The sequence below is a fragment of the Chiloscyllium plagiosum genome, chromosome 3, assembly GCF_004010195.1.
Source record: "Chiloscyllium plagiosum isolate BGI_BamShark_2017 chromosome 3, ASM401019v2, whole genome shotgun sequence".
Classification (NCBI taxonomy): Eukaryota; Metazoa; Chordata; class Chondrichthyes; order Orectolobiformes; family Hemiscylliidae; genus Chiloscyllium; species Chiloscyllium plagiosum.
The window spans coordinates 133,731,778-133,751,469 of NC_057712.1; the positions used below are offsets into that span (position 1 = coordinate 133,731,778).

At 39.4% G+C, this 19,692-nt stretch overlaps 1 protein-coding gene across 1 annotated transcript in view; it reads right to left on the bottom strand.

Moving 5' to 3' along the window:
* Positions 1 to 19,692, bottom strand: part of LOC122540182 (dynein axonemal heavy chain 8-like) — a 1,320,893-nt gene that overhangs the window by 881,521 nt on the left and 419,680 nt on the right. The window contains exons 19-20 of the mRNA XM_043675532.1: positions 10,686 to 10,766; positions 2,671 to 2,787 (exon numbers count right to left, since the gene is read on the bottom strand). Of these exons, the coding sequence (XP_043531467.1) occupies positions 2,671 to 2,787; positions 10,686 to 10,766 (198 nt within the window). The remainder of the gene's footprint in view (positions 1 to 2,670; positions 2,788 to 10,685; positions 10,767 to 19,692) is intronic.

The window sequence follows — 19,692 nt, forward strand, 5'->3', positions numbered from 1 at the left end:
CTTGGATTCTGAAACGTTCCGCAAGTAGGTGGTCTGTCTCCCCAATATAGAGAAGGCCACATCGGGTGCAGCGGATGCAGTAAATGATGTGTGTGGAGGTGCAGGTGAATTTGTGGCAGATATGGAAGGATCCCTTGGGGTCTTGGATTCTGAAACGTTCCGCAAGTAGGTGGTCTGTCTCCCCAATATAGAGAAGGCCACATCGGGTGCAGCGGATGCAGTAAATGATGTGTGTGGTGGTGCAGGTGAATTTGTGACGGATATAACTGACAGAAGAATTGAATAAACACTTTTTATTAGTCTTCACAGTAGAATACACTCATTTATTCCAAAAATATTGAATAATCAAGGGGAAAAAAAGAGGAAAGGAAATAAATGCAGTTGCAATCATTGGAGTAAAAGTGCTAGAAAAACAAATGGGACTAAAGACTAATAAGTTCGCTGAACTTGATGGGTTTGTACCCTCAGATATTAAAGGAGGACGCTACAGGGATATTAGATGAACTGGTAGTAATCTTTCAAGAATCCTTATACCCCGGAGAAATTCCAGAGGACTGCAAAACTGCCAATGTGACATCTTTACTTAAAAAAAGGGATGAAACAAAAAAGCTAACTATTGGCCAGTGAAATCATGGATGCTATTGAAAAAATGTTATCATCTATTATAAGGGTTGTTATAGCAGAGCATTTAGAAATACATGCTATGATCAAGCAGAGTCAGCATGGCTTCACAAAGAGAAAACCATGCCTGACAAATTTGTGAGAATTCTTTGTGCAGGTAATGAACAGGATAAATAAAGGAGAAGCAGTGGATGTAATACATTTGAATTTCCAGAAGGCATTTGTTAAGGTACCACGCATTGGACTCCTTAATGGGTTAAGAGCCCAGCACCATCATGTTGGTGATGATATATTATTTTAGATTGAAGATTGACAAACTCTCTTCCAGACAGAGAGTAATGGTAAGAAAGCCTTTTCAGGATGGTAATTTGAAACTAGTAGAGTGCCAAAGGAGTCAGTGGTTATGGCACAATTATTTCATAATGTACGTTAATGGCCTAGATAAGGTCAGTGAATGTACTATAATCACTTTTGCATGGGAAGGCAATTGATGAGGATGACGCAGAGTGCAGATGAATATAGACAGGTTAATTGAGTGAGCAAAGGAACAAAGAACAGAACAATGAACAGAAGTCACAGTAACAGCCCCTTCAGCCCACTAAGTCTGTACCAATACATGATGCCTTTTTGAACTAAAGACATTTTGCCTCTATGCTCCATAGCCCTCTATTCCCTCCTCATTCATGCATCTGTCAAGATGCCTTTTAATGTTGCCTTTGCTACCTCCTCTGGGAGTGCATTCCAGGCACTACCTTCTGTGTCATAAAGGTCAGGTGCATTTCGTGGAAGTTTTCAAAGCTTTAGTGTAGTTCCTGTAGCATACTCAAGATTCTGCATTATGCAGGCAGGTGTAAGTAAAGGGCCTGGTAGAGTTGTATATTAGGCCTCAGCTGAATGTGATGCTTCTTCTCAGACAATATTATGAAACTGGCTCAAGATAGAAATTGCTTTCTGGATGTGTGCATTGATATCTTAGAGCATGGAACATAGAACAGTACAGCACAGCCCTTCGGCCTTCAATGTTGTGTCAAACTTCTATCCTACTCTATGATCAAACTAACCTGCATACCCTACATTTTACTATCATCCATGTACTTGTCCAAGAGTCACTTAAATATCCCTAATGTATTTGACTCTACTACCACTGCTGGCTGTGCATTCCATGCACCAACCACTCTCTGTGTAAAGAGCTAACGTCTAAACCTTCCTCTATTAACCTTAAAAATTATGCACCTTGTGATAGCCATTTCCACCCTGGAAAAAGGTCTCTGGCTTTCCATTCTATCTATGCCTCTCATCATCCTGTACACCTCTATCAAGTCACCTCTCATCCTTCTTCACTCCAATGAGAAAAGCCCTAGCTCCCTCAACTTTTCTTCATAAGACATGCCCTCCAGTCCAGGCAGCATCAATAATAGAATCTACAAGCAGCACAGTAACAGTGTACAATATTTTGTCGATAGCCATGAGAATCGATAGCAATCTGTCTGGTGCTTCATACTATGTGCCTAGTGTTGGTTGAACTATAACCTTGGTCTTGAACTAACTAATTTGGAGACCAATGTGAACGCACAGAAGAAACACTAAAGACAATGAGAATGTTTCTGGGAATTATGAACTTCAGTTCTGTTAACAAACTTGAGAAGCTGGAGCTGTTTTCCTTCGTGGCTTGAGAAAATTGATTTGATGCAGTATAGGGTTAGACACTCTCTGACAATGTGGTGGAAGCTGTTTTAGGGAATTGAATAAATATCTGAAGAGGTAAAATTCACAGAGCTATGTGAATGGAACATGGTGAGAGCCTACACAGACGTGATCTAAATGTCCTCCTTCTCTAACCATCCTATTATTTTACGATTCTGTCTTTTCATTTATACATTTACCATGATATAAAGCTACTCCAATTACAAGCTTTATTTCATCATAGCCCATAGCTATTTAAAACTTGTTATCACTAGATGCCAAAGTAAAATGAAACACTCTTGTTTCTCACAACTGTCATCTTTCAATTTAATAAATTCATTAACAGTTTTTAAGCCATCTACTTACTGTCTTTAACAACGTAATCAATTCATTTATGGCTACATTCGCATCAGAAAAGAACTGGTCAAGTGTTAGCGAAGACCAGTTCAGTAACGTGACTCCTTGTCTCAGAATAGACTCAATCTGAACAAAAAAGGAACAACAGACTTTGAACATAAAATTATTACGAATGCTTCAAAGCCATTAAGTTGAAATTATTTTCATTGGCACCTGGTTATTTAACAAGTCATTCTATATACAATAAATAAATAAAATCATTAGAAACAGGAAAGGAGGAAATACTTGAGACTGCTCCATCATTCAATAAGCTTTCTATACCTCACAAATTGAAATTGATGTCGGAAGCCAAACTTTGATTTATGAACCAACTCATAATCATCTGCCATTTCTGCTGCTAACCTTGCAGTTTTAACTCTGCTCTTCCACATAAGTTCACACTACTTCAGGAAATGAATGTTTGAACGCTTCCAAAATAATTGTTTCGTATGTTTGATCTATTTACAATGCCCCTATTCACCTGTCGAAGTTACTTTGCTTGATCCTGTCAAACTCTTTGCACCTTTGATCAGGTTTTCTCCTTAGGATCCTAAAATGTGATCTTAGACTTCTGGTACTAATTCACATGCACTTAAGATGGTTTTTTTCACCTCAACACACTTCCTAGGTACCTCCTCTGATAGATGTAAATATTTCACTATCTCTACCTACCAATTTTGTTTGGATCAACAATACCTACATGGTCACCATCCATTTTACTTGATTAGCCATTTTCTCAAATAAAACGAAAAAGGCCTTTACATTCTTCTCGTTGACCTTAGGCAATGCTTGGACATGTTTTAACAGATCCCCATCAGGCCTTTGGCAACAATGGGATTGCTCTCCATTACTGTCCTCAACATGATTCCTACCTTTTAACACCACCTCCGCCATTTCATGTCAATTCTGAGTTTTCGGTTCCAACCTCCAAAGTTCAAAAGCTCTCTCTTCCTCCCTTTCTTTCTCCCTTTTTTCTATTAGGGACATCCTCTCCTTTTTTTTTCATTCTGCCAATTCTGTTCTTTCCTTTTCTTATTCCTCTGCTAGAACTATTGTCTCTTTCTGCTTTTTTCTGCTTTCGATCGCAATTCAAACGGTTTCATTTCCTTTTCATGTTCAAGCTGCTTCATTAGCAATTGAATTTTAGCCATTTCCAAAGATTCCATTGCATTTCTGGAAATCATAAACGTTGAGCTATTGCTGAAATTACCTCCCCTGTTTGTATGGACTTCAGCTTAATAAAAACCGAAAGAACTACTGATTCTGTACATCATAAACAAAAATAGAAATTGTTGGAAAAGTTCAGCAAGTCTGGCAGTACCTGTGGAAAGAAATCAAGTTAATGTCTTGTGTTGAGTGACCCTTCCTCAGATCCAACCCAAAATGTTAACTCTGATTTCTCTCCAAAGTTACTGCCAGATCTGCTCAGCTTTTCCAGCAATTTCTGTCTTTGTTTCCAAATCCAGTTCATCTGCCAATTCCAAATGTTTTGCCTTGCTCGTTTTCTATAAAACTCTGAAGTAACTTCTTCCATCCCAAGAAACTCTTTGTGACTGAAACAGCCATTACTACACAAGGCACACCTTATTTAAATTAACTGAATGCAATTCCCAAAATAAAAAAAACACTAATACTTAGTACTCATTGTTTTGGAGTCTAATAATCCTAAATCCAACCTGGAATTAGAGATTTTGAGTTCGAGAAGAGCACCAAATTTGTTATGTACCAGAACAAATCCCCTCAAAATATATTAAGAAGACAGCTTCAATGCTAGCTTTTTATGCTTTTAAAGATAAGAGCAAGGCTTTGCATTCCAGCTGCAATTTGATTGGTCAAACAACTTGACTTTAAGCAAAACACACTTTATTTTATACACTATAATTAAAATACAAAATAAAAATTAAACAAAATGCTTAAAAAATAATATGTATGGATATATTAACTATTAATAATGAACAATTCCAATATAGTAACATTCCATAAACACATCCTTGGAAAAGGCAAATTCGGCAAAATAGATTGTCTCACATGCAATTTTAGCTGCTGAAAGAGAATCCCAGCTTTTAGCTGTAAATGAGAAAGGAATCAAAGTGTCCACATCTAGCTTCAAGATCCCAGTAACTGCAGAAAGCTAAAACTAAAAACCCAGTTCTATGGGAGCCTGACCTCACCTATTCAGTCAGCTTCTACTGTTCCAACTTTAAAAAAAGCCTCACAAAGTTGTTGAGTTTATTGGCTTTGAGCAAACTACTCAATACCACTATCTCAACCTTCCTTCATTAAAATAAATAACAAAATACACCTCTGAAAGCCATAGTATAGCGTTATGGACCAGATCTGACCCCTCAAAACACTTTTAAGCAGGTAGCCCAGATCATAACTTTGCTATTTGTTTTAGTTAAGTGCATAGTAGATATTCCCGGAGTGAATTAGCTGATCCGACTGCCAAGTTTTAAACAAACAGAATTTATTTACAAAATTACAGAATGAAATACAAAGAACAGAAAATAGAATACCGGATAACTTATGCTATCCAAAATCCAAAAGACTATCCCAACTTAATGATGCTGTTCCGAACATATTGGGATCAGTCCAATAAACATATCCTTTAGCACAAAGAGTACAAATGAAACAAACCAGGGGTTACAGATTTTAAGTCATAGAGAGAGAGAGAGTACCAGGCTATATTTGCCCCAGCAGCCTTTCTTCACACACACTATGTTGAATTGAATCAAAAACTCTAATATAAATGAAGGCTAGCTACACAGCTAGCTGGCCATTCCCTTTTGATTATATATATTTTTTAAAGACATGAAAGGCTTAGGCCAGAGGCATTATCTGTTCGGGGTAAACAAACCCATCCCAGTTGGAGCCTAGCCAATTACCCCCTCTTGGGGAAAAAAAAACTCAAGGGCATAGTAACCTTGTAAAAAGACCGACATTGTGACAATAGTCATAAAACCAATATGTCAACATCTCACTGCTCATTTCTTTTCAGACTCTAGGAAGAGGTGCATCAGGATTCCAGGCACTTGTCTGCTTGCCTCTCTAACAATTCGAATAATACCAATGCTCTGGTGTTTATGATTTTTCTGGGTTCCTCCTTTTCAATTCCTGATTAGCATCTGGGTTGTTACTCATATCCTCTGTAGTGCAAACTCCTGTTTGTTTAATTCATTTGCAATTCCTGCAATTCCCTTATTTTCCATAATTTAATCTTGGGTCTGACTTGCCATAAGACCAATGCTCACTATATGCTCTATTTTAAAAATATCTATAGAATTTCTTAAAATCTATTTTTATATTTATGGCTAGTTTTCTCTTATTCTTTATTTTTTGTTAATTTGTTTTTTTTTTCATTCTTTGCTGGTTTTTATGTTCTGTCCAATCTGGACTCAAAATAATCAATTTATCACAAAACAAACATATGTTTAAAAAGGCAACCTACTGGTCAAGAAAAGTACTATATGTCTCTAAACCCACACATAGACATACTCGTACAACACAAAAATGACAGCTGTCTGCCAAAGGACTGAAAATGAAGGATCGAATATGATAACTATTTGTGTTTTATGTACAAGCATATGAGAAAGAAACAAGTATAGTCCACTCGGCTCTTTAACCTGCCCCACCATTCAATAAGGTCGTGGCTGATCTCATTTTAGTTTCAACTCTACATTGCTGCATTACACCAATAATCTTCCATTTTCTTGGTAATTAACAATCTTTTTACCTCTGCTTTAAAAATATTTAAAGATTCTATATCCTCTGCCTTTTGAGAAAGGGAATTCCAAACATTCACCATTTTCTGTGAAAAAAAGATCTTCATCTCTTTTTTAAAGGTGAAACCTCTTTTTTAAACTATGACCACGAGTTTTAGATTTTCCTACAATAGGAAACATCCTTTCCGCATCCACCTAGGCAAGTCCCCTCTGAATCTTGTATGCAGGCAATAATCTTGTACCCAATCTTCTCTCCTTTAAACAATAAGTAAAATTGTGGATGTTACTACCCAGGGAGGCTTTTACTATGAAGTGAGTAATTATTCCTACCTCACTGGTCAAAACCAGGTCTAAGTATGGCCTGCTCTCTGGTTGGTGCCAAATATTCTAGTCTGAGAAACTGCCATAACAAAATTCATTGAATTCCTCATATTAATGAAACAAAGAACTGCAGATTCTGCAGATCTGAAACACAAACAGAAATTGCTGGTTGAACTCTGAGGAGAAAGCAAGAGTTAACATTTCGAGTCCAAGGTCTCTTTATCAGAAACCTTTCTGATGAAGAGTCACCAGACTCAAAACGCGACGTCTGCTTTCTCTGCACAGATGCTGTCAGACTTGCTGAGTTTCGCCAGAAATTTTTATTTTTGTTACAATAAATTCCTCAGCTAGACTATTTTTACCAATCTGATTTTTCTATTCTATATCTAGGTTAAGATCTTCCATGACAATTGCTGTGCCTTTTTGACAAGCTCGTAACATGTGGTTTTCCACAATTTTCTATTGATGAAGCCAAATTGCTGACAGCTCTAGGTTGCTGATTTATGTTCAACCTATTTAGAGTCAATTCTTGAGAAATGGTCACAGTTCATCTTTTCATCAGGTTTTATCAGGGACAGGGAAGTCTTAGTACTTATAAATTCAATCAGTTTCCCAGGGACTTCAACTGAGGACAGGATTTCTGGAGTGAGTCCAGTTGCTTTGGTCATGTGTACTTCACTTTGGCTTCTCGTTCTGAAAACAACTGTAAATGCAGAGCATTGGCATACAGGTCTCTAGTTCACTCAAAGCCAGTTTTTCTTCTTTGCAAATAAGACAATAGATCTCATTTTTTATCTCCTTGAATTCTTTGCTCAGCCTTTTCTCTAAAGTCACTTGGTTTCCAGTCAAAAGCCAAATAAAACCACAGCACATTCATTTTCAAGAAATAATAAAACAAATTTTAAAAATATTCATATAGTTTGTAATTCTTTGGTTCTTTACAGGTAATCTTTAAACATAAATATATATTCAAACCCCATATTGATGTTTTGATTAAGAAAAAGAAAGAAGCATATGTCAGGTACAGACAGCAGAGATCGAAAGAATCCTTAGAAGAGTATAAAGGCAGTAGGAGTATACTTAACAGAGAAATCAGAAGGGCAAAAGGGGGACATGAGATAGCTTTGGTAAAAATGGTTAAGGAGAATACAAAGGAATTTCAAAAATATATAAACTTTGTTCACCCCAGCCCAACACTAGCACCTCCACATCATGACGTCCCGCACAGCCAGATAAGAATTAATAATTTGGGTCAGTACTCCTGTAATCTCTTCCCTTGCCTCCCAAAGCAACCAGGGTTTCATTTCATCCAGACCTGGAGATTTGTCCACTTGTAAGCCAGCTTAACATCTCTCCATGTCAATTTGCTCAAGTAGCTCATAGTCTTTCATCATCATTCTCTTGAAGACGGATGTGACCAGGGTATCCCACAAGAATCTGTGTTAGGGCCTCAATTATTCAAAATGACTTGTAATGTCATTTTAGAGGGCAGTTAAGAGACAAACTACGTTAGTGTGCTTCAAGGGTTGACTGAAGGCCAGACCAGGTAAGGAAGGCAAATATCCTTCCCTAAAGGCCATTAGTGAAACTGGTATGTTTTTATTAGAGTGGTGCTGGAAAAGCACAGCAGGTCGGGCAGCATTCGAGGAGCAGGAAAATTGACGTTTCGGGCAAAAGCCTGATATGTCGATTTTCCTGTTCCTTGGATGCTGCCTGACCTGCTGTGCTTTTCCAGCACCACTCTAATCTAGACTGTGGTTTCCAGCATCTGCAGTCCTTGTTTTTACCCGGTATGTTTTTATGACAATTGACAACGATTATATAATCGCCATTAGCCTTGATTTAAATACCAGATTTTACTGACTTCAAATATACCATTTTGGATACTGAGGCGGATGCTCTTATCAGGGGTAAGCCACAGGGCACAGATATCTGACACAGCGTATGTCTCTCTTGCTCAGAATGGAAGAGGGAATATGTGCCAGCTGCTGGATGAACACCAGTGTCTACAAAGACTGAGAGGAAATCCCATTGCAGATCCCTTGTGTGTAATCCTTCAAGTTTAAAGTGTGTCGATTCTTTCAGGGAGCTAGTAAGTACATCTGTGGAATTTCAAATGAATGCACGCAATTTTTCCCAGGAGATGATTAATGCTGCCTTCACTGAGGCACAACAACTTATACACTTACCCTTGGACACCTGGAGTCAGACAACCAGTTGTAGCCAACTTTGCAGCCAAAGAAGATACAGGGAGCAGTCAATTGCACCGATATAGGGACCAGAGTGGTCCATCAAAAACCAGCAGTGTTTGTCAATAGGAAGGGGTCTCATTAAATGACTAGGACTGCCAAATACACATGTATGCCATTTTCCCTTCAAAGATACTTTGATACTGAATTTGACACTATGTGGTTAGATATCTGCTCTATTTCTCACATTTGATGTTTTTCAACAATTTCAAATCAATCAAGCATCCTTAATTACAAAGTAAAGTTGTTTATTTATCTCAAAGTCATTGAAAAAATCATTAACTTTACTGTTAGGGCTGTGATATTTCAAATTACTGATTTTTCCAATCAATCTATTTAAAACTAAATATCTTCCTTAACTTGCTTTTTTCTTTATACTATTATTAAGTGTATTTTATCAGCTGTTAAAATCACTTTTGAAAGTCTTAATCTTGGTTTCCAGTGCAGATTTTCAGGTGAAAGTAAATTTTCATCATCCCTTTTCTTCAAAGGGGAAAATATCTGTTTTGGATGCTTGGTAATCCATCTCCTTTGGATACAGGTGACAGATTTATGCCCCTAACAGTTGTGGGCCTTTATCTTACTCTCACTGCTTTCTTAAAAATTTCTTTCCCATTATCGGCTGTTTATGTTGGTGCATCTTCAAGACAACAAAAATAATGACAGCCATTTGCTGGTTCATTGTTCAGGGTAATTTGTTGACCAATCAGAGTCAGTCTGGTTTAATATCGATACAAAGTATAATAGTTAATTGTCAATCATCATTAACTGGTGCATCCTCTATGGCAACAGTCAAACTGATCAGAGCCCATGTAGCAACCAATCAGTATTCTCCTCTTATACTGAATAAATGTTGGTTTCCCCTGCCTCCAGGATGAAAGCTTCAAAAAATGTTCTGTTTCAACAATATTCAGGTTCTGTAGTAGTAAATGACAGTGCATCTATAATAGATCATCTTATACATAACAAATGAAACACACATAAATTTAATGCTTACAACTGGGAATTAAACTTGTGACACTAATTTGAAGCTTTTCCAAAGCCTCAATATCAATGAGTGAAACAGCCTTCAATTGTCAAACTTCAAAGAAATAGAAGTTAGGTTCTTGAAATCTGTCTTTGTATATTAACTTCATAAAGCCTGGCTTAGGTTTGTACAGCAGCCCTTTTGACATATTATATTTTAATTGTCCCTCCACTGAGCAATGTTATTCTGGCATAAACTCAAATTTAATCAAAATAGCAAACTGAAGCCTCCCCTTGCCCCCGACTCACATCAGATGTGATTCTACCATTGTAAATCATTTATCAAATAATCCAGACTGTTCAAAATTACAATGGAAACCAAATTAAGTTCCCCTCCCCAAAAAAACATTGACAATTTACTGGGACAAATTACGTATTAGTCAAAAAGACAATAGGTGAAGATGTAAAATGGACTGCTAATTTGCTATACATAGCTTTTCATACTGCAATAAAATTAAAATTAGTCCTCTATATTTTGATTATGAAAGCAAAGGTGATATGCCTGCCAATTCATTTGTTATTGGTCAGTTTTGTACCATAAGAAACACAATTATCAGTATAAATGGATAGCAATACAATTGTAATATTTTTCATTTGTCTATCAATGTATACATGATTTGCTTTTTTCTGTAGAATGTTTTTTTTACCTGAATAAATTAGTACTCACCTTGTTAACTTTAGGTGTCATCAATGCAATAAACTCAGAAGGAATTCCTTGGCGCACAGTTTCAAAAGCATGAAGAGCAGACTGATTTTTGGAATACAAAAGAAGAAATGTTTTAATGTATTTTTAATTGATCTTGGAACACAAGCTTAATAGAAGAGGACAATTTTTATTTCACATCCCTAATTTTCCAAAGTTCTCCTTTGCCTTTTCGAGAGCAATTGATCATGAACTGCATTGTGGATGCTTCTGAAGTCACATACATACCAGATCAAGATGACATATTTCTTCCTCTAAAACGCTGTAGTGACAATCTGAGAATTTCATGGTCACCTATTATAAATCCAAACCTATATATCTGGTATCACACTGGCAGTGAAAATCACACATAACATTTTTGAGGTAGCATTTGACTTGGCAACAAAATCTTGGTAGTGAAGTAAACTGCTTATGGGTTTACTGCAAAGGTGTAGCATAAGTAGATGGTTTTAAGTATTGCTCAGATTTTTGAGCTATCTTCTCTGTGATATAGTTCAATGTGGTGCCAGTTATGTAAGTTTACTTCCTAGCGACTGGCAGACTACATCAAACATTTGCATTTGCAGCAGACAGCATTCCGGTTGTGCTCAAGCAGCTTGTGCTTGCAAACTTCAGAACATCAGATGTGATTCTACCATTGTAAATCATTTATCAAATAATCCAGACTGTTCAAAATTACAATGGAAACCAAATTAAGCTCATCAGTCAGGCTTGCTGTGAGGCGTATTGACACATGCTAGAAGCTACAAATATGACAACTTGAGATCCTGTTTATGACGACAAAAGGAATTTACATAGATATTGTACCTTTATCATGAAAAATGGGGTCATGGAGCCTGCCAATGTCTGCTGCTTTCCCGCGGCCACTCCCTGCTTGGTCTGAGCACTAAGATTGTGGGTTAGCTGACCTTGCTGCATCTCCATACCAATGTGACCCAATTAATCAGCACCCTCTTCTCATGCTGACAAGTTCAGTGAGCCTTTTCTCAAATTTGTTTGTTGCATCCTAGATCTGATGAGTGCAAGATGAAAAGACTTGACTTCTAGTACTCTTTTAACAACATTTAAGTGAAAATGGTGCATCAGAAAGAAATTGCTCCTCTAATCATAAGTCACTTCTCTGCCACATTTGATTTTCATAAACTTATTCCCTAGTGAACCAATCAGCAAAGGTGTTTGAAGGGGCAGAGGACAGTATGAAGGTGAGGATTCATTCAGACTGAGGATTCATTCAGACTGAGGCCTGAACATGGAGCTGAACCTGCAGCTGAATGGGGCACAGACTGCATGTGAGAGTGTTGCGTTCTGTCCTACACCTTGTATACAGTATAGCTTTAAGAGACATGCTTATGATATCATCCCATATCATAATATATGACCTGAGAGTATAAAGGTTTCAGACTACATCTTAACTGGAGCCTCTTAAGCATAAAACAATGATGGAAGTGTGCTACTCTTTGCAACTGAAGAGCTTAATATTAGCCCAGACACTGAAGTTCCTGTGATTACAGTATATGTTTATACCAGGAACTGAAATAAAGGTTGACTGAATCTCTGAGTGCTACATTATCCGTATCGAAGTCCATGTTACATAATATAAATATTGCCTTATCATGTACAAACACCCTGCTGGGAGAAAACAGCCACATCATAGTGATGGTGGCATGATGCAGCATGATTGTAAGCAGCAGTCTGCGAATAAGAAAAAACACGTGTTATCAGTGTCAGACTCACTGAAATTCTGACAGGGCTGGGGATCAAAAGGTTGATAAAACTAACAGTACCAATGTCTGTAAGTAGAGGTCATGGAATCATACAGTACATACAAGACAGGAGATCTTTTGGACAATCGAGTCTGTACTGCCAAAGGCAGATTAAATATACACGAGTTCCACTTTCCACTACTAGGCCCATTGCCTGGAATGTTACATTGCATCAAATATTTATGCAAGAACATTTTTAATGGTGTGAGGTATCATCCTCAACTACCCTCTCAGGCAGTGCACTCCTGACCCCTACCAGCCTCTGAGTAAAACAAATCCTCAAGTCCCCTCTAATGGTCTTGCCTTTCATCTAAAGAGTGTGCCTCCTTGTTATTGACATTTCAATAAAGTAGAACTTTTATTTTTATTAATTCTCTGGATGATGGCATCACAGGCTCGGCCAGCATTTATTTCCCATCCCTAATTGCCTTCAGTGCAGTTAAAAGTCAATCACATAGCTATGGGTCTTGAGTCACATGTAGGCTAGACCAGGTAAGGATGCCGGTTCCTTCCCTAAAGGAATCACAGAGTCTCGATACCACAGAAAGAGGCCAATTCAGCCCATCGAGTCTGCACTGACTCTCCGTACAGCATCCATCCCAGACCCACCCAATATCTCCCATAGTAATCCCACATTTACTATGGCTAACCCACATAGCCATCAGTTCCCTACACACAGTATTCCAGTTGTGGCCTAACCAAAGCTCTATACAGCTCCAATATAGCCTACTTGCTCTTCTAATTTATGTTTTGATTGATAACAGCAAGTTTCTTTGTCTGCCTTCCTGACTACTCTGTTAACCTTCCCTGCCAGCTTCAGGGATATGTGAACAAGAACCCCAAAGTCTTGCTGTTCCTCTGAGCTGCCTGTCCTACTATTCATTGAGTTCTTCCTTGTCTTGTTACTTCTTCAAATGTGCATCACTTCAACTTATCAGAGTTAAATTCCATCAAACAAAAACAAAGAACTGCAAACGCTGGAAATCTGAAACAAAAATAGAATTAACTGAAGAAACTCAGCAGGTCTGGCAGCATCTCTAATGTTTCAGATCCAGTGACCGTTCTTGAGAACTAAATTCCATTTGCCACTGAACTACCCATCCCACCAATTCATCTATTTTCTACTGTTCTAAGAGATTAAACATCCAGAAGGTAGACTTACCTTCTTTCAGCTTGAAGTTTAAATTCTATCCCAATTCTAATTCTAAAACGTAGCACTGATTCCCTTCTTTCTTTAAAAAAAAACAAACTATCAGCCTGCTTTCCTATTTCAAAATTAAAAGCTGCAGTCAAAGGCTACTCTCAGCTGAAATACAAAGCTCACCTGATTGAAATTATGACTTCTTAAGATGAAGACCACTTTTCTAGCCGATTACAGTTTCATCATTTTGCCTCTGATTTAGCATGAGATTAGAGGAATGTTTGAATTATATCATCATATTTGTCATCACTCATTAGACATAGAATTTATTCCAATCCCAAATTGCCCTTGAAAAGGAGTTAGTGACCTACCTTCTTGAACTACTAAAGTCCATGTGCTATAGGTTGGATAAAGAGTGGAGATGGAAAAGCACAGCAGGTCAAGCAGCATCAGAGGAGAATGGGAGTTAACATTTCAGATCAGAAGGGTCCAACCTGAAACGTTGACTCCCCTTCTCCTCTGATGCTGTTTGAGCTGTTGTGCTTTGTCAAGCTCCACTCTTTATCCACTCTGACACTCCATCTCCAGTCCTCACTATTTCCATGTGTTCCAGGTTGATATGCAATACTGTTAGAGAGGGAATTCCAGGATTTTGACCCAGCAACAGTGAAAGAATAGCGGTATATTCCGAAGTTATGATGATGCGTAGCTTGGAAGGGAATTTGCAGGTAGTGGTGCTCCTATGTATCTGCTGTCTTTTTTCCTTCCAGAATTGGTTCTGGAAATGGTTGTGGATTTGGAAGGTGCTGTCTGAGGAAGTTGAATTTCTGCAGTGCATCTTATAAGTAGTACTAAGTGCTGCTACTGGGCATTGGTGGTGAAGGGATTGAATGTTTGTGATGTGGTGGCAATCAACCGGTTTGTTTGTTTTTCCTGAATGGTGTCAAGCTTCTTGAGTTTTGGAGCTGCAGCCATCCAGACCAGTGGGAAGTGTTCCATCATACTCTTGACTTGTGCCTTGTAAGTCGGGGATATGCTTTGAGGTGTCATGAGATAAGATATGCTCCGCAGCATTCCACGCCTCTAACTCTCTTCTAATTATAGGTTTATATGGCAAATGTAGTTGAGCTTCCAGTCAGTGGTCACCAAGAATGTTAATGGCAGGGATTCAGTGATTATAGCATCATTGAATGTCAAGGCCAATGGTTAGTATACCTCTTTTTGAAGATGGTCATTGCTTGGCATTTGTATGGTGCAAGTGGCTCAGTGGTTAGCACTGCTGCCCACAGCACCAGAGACGTGGGTTTGACACCACCCTTGGGCCACTACCTGTGTGGAGTTTGCACATTCTCCTGTGTCTGTGTGGGATTCCTCCAAGTGCTCCAGTTTCCTCCAGTGATGTGCAGGTTAAGTGGATTAGCCTTGCTAAATTGCCCCTAGTGTCCAAGGATGTGTAAGTTAGTTGGATTAGCCATGGGGTATGCAGGGTTACAGGGATAAAGTAGGGGGGTGGGTCTGGCTGGGATGTTTTTCCAAGCATTAGCGTGGATTTGATTGGTCAAACGGCCCACTTCCACATTATGAAACGTTACTTGTCACTTATCATCCAAAGCCCAGATCTTGTTGTATTGAATATCAGGTGTCATGAATAGTGCTGAATATTATCCAATCAACGGCGAACATCACCATTTCTAACCTTGTGATGGAGGGAAGGTCATTAATTAAGCGGTTGAAGATAGTTGGGCCTAGGACACTACCCTGAGGAACTCCTGCTGAGATGTCCTGGAGCGGAGATGACCATCTTCCAACAGCCACAACTATCTCCCTCTGTGTCAGGTTTGACTTCAACCATTGGAGAGTTTGCATTGGTTCAATTTTTGCTGGGCTTCTTGATGGCATACGTGATTGAAAGTGGCCTTTTGTCAAGGACTGTCATTCTCACCTCTCCTCTGGAATTCAGCATTTTAGCCCATGTTTGAACCAAAGCTGTAATGAGGAATGGCATTAACCAACAATCTGTCCTGGACCTCCAACACAGGTAAGCACAACAACATTTCTTCTTTCTCAGGAGGCTTAGGAAATTTGGCATGTCCATAAGGACTATCTCAACTGAAAGGATTTTGGATAATTTCTGGCTGTAACAGCTGCTCTTTTTGTTTGAGGTATTTTAGGTGTTGGAGGTGATTTCCTCGAATTGAAGGAGCAGCAATTACTGTTTTATATGCTGTTGCATTGTTTTGGAACTTTAGAAAAAAATGTCAAAACAACAGCAGTATTAAAAGGGAGAAGAGTAGACAAAGGAAGCACATGGTGAGGTCATTGCAGGAGAGAGAGAGAGAGAACTTGCACAGTTACTGCCTTTGATGTTTGAATTCATGTATCGCTGGACATCGGAGTTCACGTGGCAAAATTAACAAGCAGTGAAATTCACAACTAATCTTGGAGGAACTGTTGGGCGAAGTTCACAGCATAGACTCAGACAAGTTAATCGTTGTTTTTAAGTGTGGCCCACAGAGAATCTGCAGTAGGGAGTAGAGTGGGATCTTTCTTGAGGATATGTTTTTTAGAGATATGTCTCTTGATTAAACTTAAAATATAAGTCATAACTATTCATTTAACCTGAGGCAGTGTTTCTAGAGGAATAAGACGGTGTTATTTTCTGGGTCTGTAGATTGTGAAGGAGCAAAAACGGCCTTTAGTACAGTGGTATGTACTTCATGTCAGATGTGGGAATTTAAAGAGAGTTTAAGGGTTACTGCAGATTATATCTGTCGTAAATGCTGATCAAATGGATCGGTTGGAGAGACACTTAGAAGCAATGAGGAATTTGCAACAGCAATGAGGAATTTGCAACAGTTAACACAACATAGATGGGTTAACTCCAGGAAAGGTAAGAGAGGTAGGCAGCTGGTGCAGGAGTCTTTTGTGGATGTACCCGTTTCAAACAGGTATACTGTTTTGGAAAATGTAGGGGTGATGCATTCTCAGGGGAATGTAGCAAAAACAGCCAAGTTTCTGGTATTGAGACTGGCTCTAATGCAACAAGGAGTACGTCGGCTTCCAAAAGATCAATTGGTTTTTTTTTATTAGATTACTTACAGTGTGGAAACAGGCCCTTCGGCCCAACAAGTCCACACCGACCCGCCGAAGCGTAACCCACCCATACCCCTACATTTACCCCTTTACCTAACACTACGGGCAATTTAGCATGGCCAATTCACCTAACTAGCACATCTTTGGACTGTGGGAGGAAACCGGAGCCCCCGGAGGAAACCCACGCAGACACGGGGAGAACGTGCAAACTCCACACAGTCAGTCGCCTGAGTCGGGAATTGAACCCGGGTCTCTGGGTGTTAGGGGATTCTCTAGTCCGAGGTACAGACAGACATTTATGTGGCCAGCAGTGAAAATTCAGAATGGTGTGTTGCTTCCCTGGTGCCAGGATCAAGGATGTCCCAGAGAGTATGCAAAATGTTCTCACGGGGGAGAGGGGTCAGCAAGAGGTCATTGTCCACATTGGAACCAATGATATAGGAAGGGAAAAGGTTGAGATTCTGAAGAGAGATTGCAGAGAATTAAGCAGAAATTTAAAAAGGAGGTCCTCGAGAGTAGTAATATCTGGATTACTCCCGGTCATACGAGCTAGTGAGGGCAGGAATAAGAGGATAGAACAGATGAATGCATGGCTGAGGAGCTGGTGTATGGGAGAAGGATTCACATTTTTGGATCATTGGAATCTCTTTTGGAGTAGAAGTGACCTGTACAAGAAGGACGGATTGCACCGAAATTGGAAGAGGACTAATATACTGGCAGGGAAATTTGCTAGAGCTGCTCGGGAGGATTTAAACTAGTAAGGTGGGGAGGGGTGGAGGGAATCCAGGGAGATACTGAGGAAAGAGACCAATCTGAGACTGGTACAGTTGAGAACAGAAGCGATACAAACAGTCAGGGCAGGCAGGGACATGGTAGGACTAATAAATTAAACTGCATTTACTTCAATGCAAGGATCCTAACAGGGAAGGCAGATGAACTCAGGGCATGGTTAGGAACATAGGACTGGGATATCAAAGCAATTACAGAAACATGGCTGGGGATAGGCAGGACTGGAAGCTTAATGTTCCAGAATACAAATGCTACAGGAAAGATGGACTCAGGGCATGGTTAGGAACATAGGACTGGGATATCAAAGCAATTACAGAAACATGGCTTGGGGATAGGCAGGACTGGAAGCTTAATGTTCCAGAATACAAATGCTACAGGAAGGATAGAAAGGGAGGCAAGAGAGGAGAGGGAGTGGCATTTTTGAAAAGGGATAGCATTACAGCTGTGCTGAGAGAGAATATTCCGGAAATACACCCAGGGAAGTTATTTGGGTGGAACTGAGAAATAAGAAAGGGATGATCACCTTATTGGGATTGTATTATAGACCCCCTAATAGTCAGAGGGAAATTGAGAAACAAACTTGTAAGGAGATCTCAGCTATCTGTAAGAATAATAGGGACATACATTGGGACTACCATAGTGTTAAGGGTTTAGGTGGAGAGGAATTTGTTAAGTGTGTACAAGACAATTTTCTGATTCAGTATGTGGATGTACCTACTAGAGAAGGTGCAAAACTTGACCTACTCTTGGGAAATAAGACAGGGCAGGTGACTGAGGTGTCAGTGGGGGAGCACTTTGGGGCCAGCAACCATAATTCTATTAGATTTAAAATAATGATGGAAAAGGATAGACCAGATCGAAAAGTTGAAGTTCTAAATTGGAAAAAGGCCAATTTTGATGGTATTAGGCAAGAACTTTTGAAAGCTGACTGGGGGCAGATGTTCGCAGGTAAAGGGATGGTTGGAAAATGAGAAGCCTTCAGAAATATGATAACAAGAATCCAGAGAAAGTATATTCCTGTCAGGGTGAAAGGAAAGGCTGGTAGGTATAGAGAATGCTGGATGAGTAAACAAATTGAGGGTTTGGTTAAGAAAAAGAAGGAAGCATATGTAAGGTGTAGACAGGATAGATTGAGTAAATCCTTAGAAGAGTATAAAGGAAGTAGGAGTATACTTAAGAGGGGAACCAGGAGGGCAAAAAGGGAATATGAGATAGCTTTGGCAAATAGAATAAAGGAGAATCCAAAGGGTTTTTACAAATACATAAAGGACAAAAGGGTAACTAGGGAGAGATTTGGGCCCCTCAAATATCAGCAAGGCAGCCTTTGTGTGGAGCAGCAGAAAATGGGGGAGATACTAAATGAGTATTTTGCATCAGTATTTACTGTGGAAAAGGACATGGAAGATATATCTGTAGGGAAACAGATGGTGACATCTTGCAAAATGTCCATATTACAGAGGAGGAAGTACTGGATGTCTTGAAGTGGGTAAAGGTGGATAAATCCCCTGGACCTGATCAGGTGTACCCGAGTACTCTGTGGGAAGCTAGAGAAGTGATTGCTGGGCCTCTTGCTGAGATATTTGTAACATCGATACTCACAGGTGAGGTGCCAGAAGACTGGAGGTTGGCGAAGGTGGTGCCACTGTTTAAGAAAGGTGGTAAGGACACACCAGGGAACTATAGACAAGTGAGCCTGCCGTCGGTGGTAGGCAGGTTGTTGGAGGAAATCCTGAGGGACAGGATGTACATGTATTTGGAAAGGCAAGGACTGATTTGGGATAGTCAACATTGCTTTATGCGTGGGAAATCATGTCTCACAAACTGGATTGTGTTTTTTGAAGAAGTAACAAAGAGGATTGATGAGGGCAGAGCGGTAGATGTGATCTATATAGGCGTAAGGAATTCGACAAGGTTCCCCATGGGAGACTGATTAGCAAGGTTAGATCTCACAGAATACAGGGAGAATTCACCATTTGGATACAGAACTGGCTCAAAGATAGAAGACAGAGGGTGGTGGTGGAAGTTTGTTTTTCAGACTGGAGGCCTGTGACCAGTGGAGTGCCACAAGGATCGGTGTTGGGTCCTCTACGTTTTGTCATTTACATAAATAATTTGGATGGGAGCATAAGAGGTAGAGTTAGTAAGTTTGCAGATGACACCAAAATTGGAGGTGTAGTGGACAGTG